This window comes from Electrona antarctica, assembly GCF_951216825.1.
Source record: "Electrona antarctica genome assembly, chromosome: 16".
Classification (NCBI taxonomy): domain Eukaryota; kingdom Metazoa; phylum Chordata; class Actinopteri; order Myctophiformes; family Myctophidae; genus Electrona; species Electrona antarctica.
In genome coordinates, this window is record NC_136797.1 from 38824586 (window position 1) to 38832085 (window position 7500).

At 47.5% G+C, this 7500-nt stretch overlaps 1 protein-coding gene across 1 annotated transcript in view; it reads left to right on the forward strand.

Moving 5' to 3' along the window:
• Positions 1-1544: 1544 nt before the first annotated feature.
• LOC306939452 (A disintegrin and metalloproteinase with thrombospondin motifs 6-like) overlaps positions 1545-7500 on the forward strand; it is a gene marked incomplete at its 5' end in the record, with an annotated part of 28403 nt that continues 22447 nt past the window's right edge. Inside the window, 3 exons of the mRNA XM_079524039.1 lie at positions 1545-1569; positions 1721-1884; positions 6347-6485. Coding sequence (XP_079380165.1) covers positions 1545-1569; positions 1721-1884; positions 6347-6485 — 328 coding nt within the window. The remainder of the gene's footprint in view (positions 1570-1720; positions 1885-6346; positions 6486-7500) is intronic.

The following is a 7500-nucleotide window of genomic DNA, read 5'->3' on the forward strand; positions in this document are numbered from 1 at the left end:
TCCAGTGGTGTAAAGTAACAAAGTACATTTACTCAAAGTACTGTAATTAAGTACACCTTTGAGGATTTTTTTTTTACCTTTACTTGAGTATTTCCGATTTTCAGTCCTTCTTGCTCAGAGGCAAATACTGCATCTTTTGCTCCACTAAATTAATTTGGAAACTTTACTAGTTTTTCTTGTTACTTCGTAGATTTTTATTATTATTACAAAACATACACTAACCACTTATACTGTACATTTCGTCCATTTAAAAATAGCCGATCTACAAGCTCATTCTGAGCTTGTAGATCTGCTATTTTCAAAAGATTTGTATACATATGAAAACTTGTGAAATGGGACATTCTATAGTAGTTTTGCTCTTGTACTTTAAAATTAAAACCCACTTTTACTCAGTAACTTTTGAATGTACTAGTATGTACGAGTACGAGTATTTCTACATTGCAGTATTGATGCTTTTAAGTAAAAACATGTGAGTACTTTTTCCTGAATTTTTTCTTCTGCTAATTGCTTAATACTAGTCATTAAGCTACTAATTAGACACTGGTCATGTTTGCATGTTTGGAATTGTAACAGCTGAATTCGATACTATATACATTATGATATTAACCTGAGGGCCACATTAACTGAAGGTGGGGGCCGCATGTGGCCCCCGGGCCACCAGTTGCCCATCTATGGTAGGGGAAATAGAGCAGACCAAGTACACAGCCAACAGTCACGTTGACTATGAGGCTTTAAAGAGTTAGTTACATTTCTGAAAATGCACATTATCCATAAGATAATGTGTAAACAAACAAACAAAACATTAATTGACACACACTTAAGACAGTGCTGTCAAACTAGTATTATGTCCATCTATGAAAAGGTTTAATCTACAACTCAATATCATGCAAGTTAGTAAAACATCCACTGATTGGACACATCATCAGTGTCGTTATCTGGAATCGTTTCGGGTCTTGCAACAGACACCCTCCTCCAGGCGACCCGGCCGAGGCTGACCAGACCACGGCCGGCCTGTGCCCAGATGTTGTCTAGAGCCCTATATGCTTTTCTGGCCAATTCATTGGAGCGACCTGTATCCACGTGAGGGCGGAAGTGCGCCCTGACATGAGCGCCATGGCACATCCCCGGCACGTGACTCACGTCCCTTCCTTTCGTTGCTTTACTCTATGGGACCAACGCGGACGCTTGCCCTCACTTGAGATACAGACGCCCCAGAGCCGAAGGAGGCATCTACAGTTGGGTGCCACCGATATTGTCCCTTATCATTTGACCCATTTAGGCCTGACCTCAAAATTTTAAAAAAATCCTTCTAAATCCTCCAGTTTTCTGAAATAAATATTTTCACGATTTCTCAAAAATAGCAGACCTACAAGCTCGTAGCGCGCCACTCGGTGGCGCGCTATGAGCTTGTAGATCTGCTATTTTTCAATAGCTAAATTATAACATAATGTTTAAAACACCAAAAGGGGTTCCCGCCCAAAATGGGTTAACTGTCCTTTTGCGCAGATCACGCAAACCTCAGCAAAAAGAAAAGGACAATATCGATGGCCTCCAACTGTATGTCTATGGGTGAGCTGCTAACAGCGTTCTCGTCCTCGCTGTTGCCGCTGGACAATCATTTAGTGGAGGGGTCCCTCCCATCCTTGGTCTGAAAAGCGTTGAAGACCCCTGGTTTAATATATCCTATGTATTTAACTATTTATATGCTGTCTGTTTGCAGCATTGAAGTCTGAAGGAGACGACTACTACATCAACGGAGCGTGGACCATCGACTGGCCCCGTAAGTTTGACATCGCAGGAACCGCCTTCTACTACAAGAGACCCTCCGACGAGCCCGAGTCTCTGGAGGCCCTGGGGGCCACGACCGAGAACCTTGTTGTCATGGTAACTACACTGTCACTGTTGTTGTTGTTGTTATTGTGTATATCAGCCTTTGGTTGGACTTGCTCCTAGTTATTCATTTTTATTGGATATCGTCTCTGTTGGGCCTCTTATCTCCATATTTTAACTTTTTGTGTGGGTTTTTTCTTCATAAAATGAACGCCCTACTTGATCATATTACAGCATCACACAAAACCTTTGAGTAAATATGTTTGATATTCATAGTGGTGGTTGGGGGGGGGGTGGGTTCGGTGGGGGTCCGGTGGGGGTCCCAGGCTGAGAAGCAGTGGAGAGAGAGATTGCGTCCTGTCTGTGTCTCTGGTCTGCCTCAGTCCACACTTAGACTCAACATCTGGCTGCAAAACCTCAGCTGACCCTCAGCCAGTTGTTTGGAGGTAACTGCTATTTATATGGGGAAAGTCAAAAGCTTTTCTCTTGTGTGTGTGTGTGTGTGTGTGTGTGTGTGTGTGTGTGTGTGTGTGTGTGTGTGTGTGTGTGTGTGTGTGTGTGTGTGTGTGTGTGTGTGTGTGTGTGTGTGTGTGTGTGTGTGTGTGTGTGTGTGTGTGTGTGTGTGTGTGTGTGTGTGTGGCGGGGGGGTGGGGGTGGGTAAGTGTAAACACGCAGTATTTGGCGAGGGCGTGTGTTATTGTTGAAGGGTTATGGCTCTGGCATGTCCAAGAAGTACGTATGTACAAGGATTTGAATGCTGTAAATGACAGGTGTTCTGGCATGTGCCTGTATGTGGAGCATGCATGTATGGGACAACAGTGATGGAAAGAGTACTCACATTTATTATTATTTATTATTATTATCAAGTATCAATACTGCAACAAGTAACAAGTCTGTTACAAGTAAAAGTCCGGAATTCCGGAGTTTATTTGAGTAAAAGTACAAAAGTGTACTAAATGTACACATTTACTAAAACGTTTTTCTACAAGCTTGGCTATTTTCAAATGGCTGAAATGAAGTAATGTATGTTTTGTAATAATAGTAATCAAAATCTACAAAGTAACTAGTAACTAAAGTTTTCAAATAAATGTAGTGGAGTAAAAGTACAAAATTTGGATCTGAGATGTAGTGGAGTTGAAGTAAAAGTATTGTAAATTGTAAATACTCCAGTAAAGTAAAAGTACCTCAAATGTTACTTATAAGTACAGCACTTGAGTAAATGTTACTTTCCACCACTGCCGGGCAGAGTGTGCACGTGCGTGTATGTGTTTTGTGTGTGGCCGTGCTTCTGCGGTGGTATGTAACTTAAACCTACTGAGCGTATGTTTGTCAGGCTCCTCAGTGCCCCCTCAGGACTGAGGTTGGCTTTCACTTTGGGCTACGACGCCTAAATATACCCGACCACGCAGCAGGCAGCACCACTAGAATAGACACAGACCACTGGACCTCCTCTCCGCCACAGACCATTCTTCTGTGGCTTGAAGAAGTCCTGCTTAGTTTCTTTGGTCCAGCTCTGCTAACATAATCACTGTATAGACTCTATATACTGACCATTCAAAGCTACGTAAAAGGCGTAGACGCTGGTTGAGTTTGCATGTTCTCCCCGTGTCCCCTAGGGCAGGGGATCTCAACCTGTTCTCCCCGTGTCCCCTAGGGCAGGGGTTCTCAACCTGTTCTCCCTGTGTCCCCTAGGGCAGGGGATCTCAACCTGTTCTCCCCGTGTCCCCTAGGGCAGGGGTTCATGTTCTCCCTGTGTCCCCTAGGGCAGGGGTTCATGTTCTCCCTGTGTCCCCTAGGGCAGGGGTTCTCAACCTGTTCTCCCTGTGTCGCCTAGGGCAGGGGTTCATGTTCTCCCTGTGTCCCCTAGGGAAGGGGTTCTCAACCTGTTCTCCCCGTGTCCCCTAGGGCAGGGGATCTCAACCTGTTCTCCCCGTGTCCCCTAGGGCAGGGGTTCTCAACCTGTTCTCCCCGTGTCCCCTAGGGCAGGGGTTCATGTTCTCCCCATGTCCCCTAGGGCAGGGGTTCATGTTCTCCCTGTGTCCCCTAGGGCAGGGGATCTCAACCTGTTCTCCCCGTGTCCCCTAGGGCAGGGGTTCTCAACCTGTTCTCCCCGTGTCCCCTAGGGCAGGGGTTCATGTTCTCCCCATGTCCCCTAGGGCAGGGGTTCATGTTCTCCCTGTGTCCCCTAGGGCAGGGGTTCTCAACCTGTTCTCCCCATGTCCCCTAGGGCAGGGGTTCATGTTCTCCCTGTGTCCCCTAGGGCAGGGGTTCATGTTCTCCCTGTGTCCCCTAGGGCAGGGGTTCTCAACCTGTTCTCCCTGTGTCCCCTAGGGCAGGGGTTCATGGTCTCCCTGTGTCCCCTAGGGCAGGGGTTCATGTTCTCCCTGTGTCCCCTAGGGCAGGGGTTCTCAACCTGTTCTCCCTGTGTCCCCTAGGGCAGGGGTTCATGTTCTCCCTGTGTCCCCTAGGGCAGGGGTTCTCAACCTGTTCTCCCTGTGTCCCCTAGGGCAGGGGTTCTCAACCTGTTCTCCCCATGTCCCCTAGGGCAGGGGTTCATGTTCTCCCTGTGTCCCCTAGGGCAGGGGTTCTCAACCTGTTCTCCCTGTGTCCCCTAGGGAAGGGGTTCTCAACCTGTTCTCCCTGTGTCCCCTAGGGCAGGGGTTCTCAACCTGTTCTCCCTGTGTCCCCTAGGGCAGGGGTTCTCAACCTGTTCTCCCCGTGTCCCCTAGGGCAGGGGTTCTCAACCTGTTCTCCCCGTGTCCCCTAGGGCAGGGGTTCATGTTCTCCCCGTGTACCCTAGGGCAGGGGTTCTCAACCTGTTCTCCCCGTGTCCCCTAAGGCAGGGGTTCTCAACCTGTTCTCCCCGTGTCCCCTAAGGCAGGGGTTCTCAACCTGTTCTCCCCGTGTCCCCTAGGGCAGGGGTTCTCAACCTGTTCTCCCCGTGTCCCCTAAGGCAGGGGTTCTCAACCTGTTCTCCCCGTGTCCCCTAAGGCAGGGGTTCTCAACCTTTTTGGCTGGGGACCCCCGGAAATGCTTTGGCCATGTTTTGCGACCCCCGCCCGGCACCCCCTCCCCACCCCCAATACAAACTGACTGCAAAGAGAACCTTATAATAGAGAAAATATATCATATGAATACTGAAACCAGATAATCATTAATTTTTAATAATTTGGGGACCCCCCCCAAAATAATCTGGCGACCCCCCCGAGAGCACCTAGGGTAGGTGCTCTCATAAAAAACATGCAGTAATCCTGGTCTCTATACTGCCCCCCCCCCCGCCTGGCCAGCAGGGGCGCCTGATGGGGAAACAAACTGTTTGGAATAAGCTCAGTTCAGGACTCAGAGCGCCCAGGATTACAGCTTAGGCAATTGGCACCAGGTGAAAAATGGGTTACAAATCTATTCAAACTGTTGTAGGTGTCAGAGCAGCACAAATAGAATGGGGCCATACTGAGAAGAATTGTGTGTCACATGGTATGTCATCTGGATATATACAGTAGGTTGTGGTGGCGAAATGCATATACACATTATGGTATTGATTAATTTAATGTAGCCGACTAGTAGATGATACTTAACACTCTAATTACCACCTGTTCTTCACTGACAAACTCATTAGAGACTGCCGACTCATGTAAACCTATTTCAAACTGTGTGAGTTAACTATAGAATAGAGTCCATTTAAGGAATGACCATCTCTTGTTACTCCTGAAACTCTGTTTCTGAGTCTTTGGTTCCGAGGTTGTACCACACCGGTTTGACCCTATAGTTTGCAGGATCATGGCTCCTTCGTCCATTTCATCACCGCACATTTTTATTCCTTTTTGAGTTTTTATCTTTTTAACGTCCCTGCACCTGGGGTCTCCTACCCTCTCAACAAACCTGCCCACCGACAAACCGGAACTGTCATGTGGGGTGAGTGCTACCTAGCTGTAAAGGACACACATTTCGTCTGGTCTCTGTTGTATTTAGCTCTCTGAGTTATAATTTTGCTTGCTGTGCACACCTACTAGGCTTGGGCAATATACCGATATTACCGTTTACCGCGATATTTTAAATATAGGAGAGGAGAGGAGAGGAGAGGAGAGGAGAGGAGAGGAGAGGAGAGGGGAAATCAGCCCGTCAGTGTGATATATTAATGTTTTATTAATAATACCGATAATACCGATTATCGCGGTATTATTCACGTTATCGATATCAAAAAATCAATATCGCCCAAGCTTAACACCTACCAGCTATTAGGGACTTTAAGCAACAGCGGCTACGACAGTCCGCTCCGGCAACCGGAAATGGATCATTGCTTGATACATAAACCTGCTAGCCGTCGCAGCCCTTTATACTTCGTGCCATATCCCCATAATATGTATTTGGCCGCGGACCGCCACCCATCTGAAAATGTTTTGTGCCAGGGATCCCCAGATGCAAATAGCTAATTTGCTTGTCGTGCTGCACTGCGAGGACCACCAAAAACACTGCTATAAATCATAAGACTTTTCTGAAATTGTCCTCTTGTCCACAGGTACTCCTTCAGGAGCAGAACCTGGGCATAGAATACAAGTTCAACGTGCCTATCCAGCGCACGGGCAGCGGGGACAACGAGGTGGGGTTCTCCTGGCACCACCTGCCCTGGTCGGAATGCTCCGCCACCTGCGCTGGAGGTAAGGCAGCTCCGCTCATCTCTGTTCTAATGCTCCGCCACCTGCGCTGGAGGTAAGGCAGCTCCGCTCATCTCTGTTCTAATGCTCTGCCACCTGCGCTGGAGGTAAGGCAGCTCCGCTCATCTCTGTTCTAATGCTCCGCCACCTGCGCTGGAGGTAAGGCAGCTCCGCTCATCTCTGTTCTAATGCTCTGCCACCTGCGCTGGAGGTAAGGCAGCTCCGCTCATCTCTGTTCTAATGCTCCGCCACCTGCGCTGGAGGTAAGGCAGCTCCGCTCATCTCTGTTCTAATGCTCCGCCACCTGCGCTGGAGGTAAGGCAGCTCCGCTCATCTCTGTTCTAATGCTCTGCCACCTGCGCTGGAGGTAAGGCAGCTCCGCATCAGCAAGCCTCCGTTCTGATGTCAGCCGTCCCCCAAACCTTCTCTGGATCAGGACAAGATCCAGAGAAGGATCCCATACCAATACCAGTATCGGAAAGGCTGCCGATACTGCCTGAAATGCTGGTATCGGCAAGTAAAGTAAAAAAGTAACAGTAAAGTACTAATTTGCGCAGAATTTGGTAATACATTATTTTGGGAGCATTCAAAACGGTGTGCAGACTTCCTTTAGTTTATCTCTTTTGTTCGAGCACCCGTTGAATTCTCTTGGCTGTGCATGCGTGCAGTGGAAAGTGGAGGTAAAAGTACAGAACATTGGAAATACTCATAATAGGCCTAATAGGTTTTTGTAAAAAAAAGTTAAAACTCATTCTTCAAGGTTTCAGAGAAACCAATTAGCATTAGCATTCCTTTCAGGTTTTTATCTGGTTCGTTCATTCAAGAGATAAGAAGCTCTTCTGAAGTCTATACTGCCAGTGTGGTCTTTGTGGATTCAGCCTGTATAATACATTCAATATGTATATATATTTTTGCATACTTTGGCGTGGCGCAATAAAGATGGTGTAATTCCTACGAATGAGTAGTGGAGCATATCTTCTGGTTTGTAGGCACAGAGTGGTATGGTCAAATACGTTCC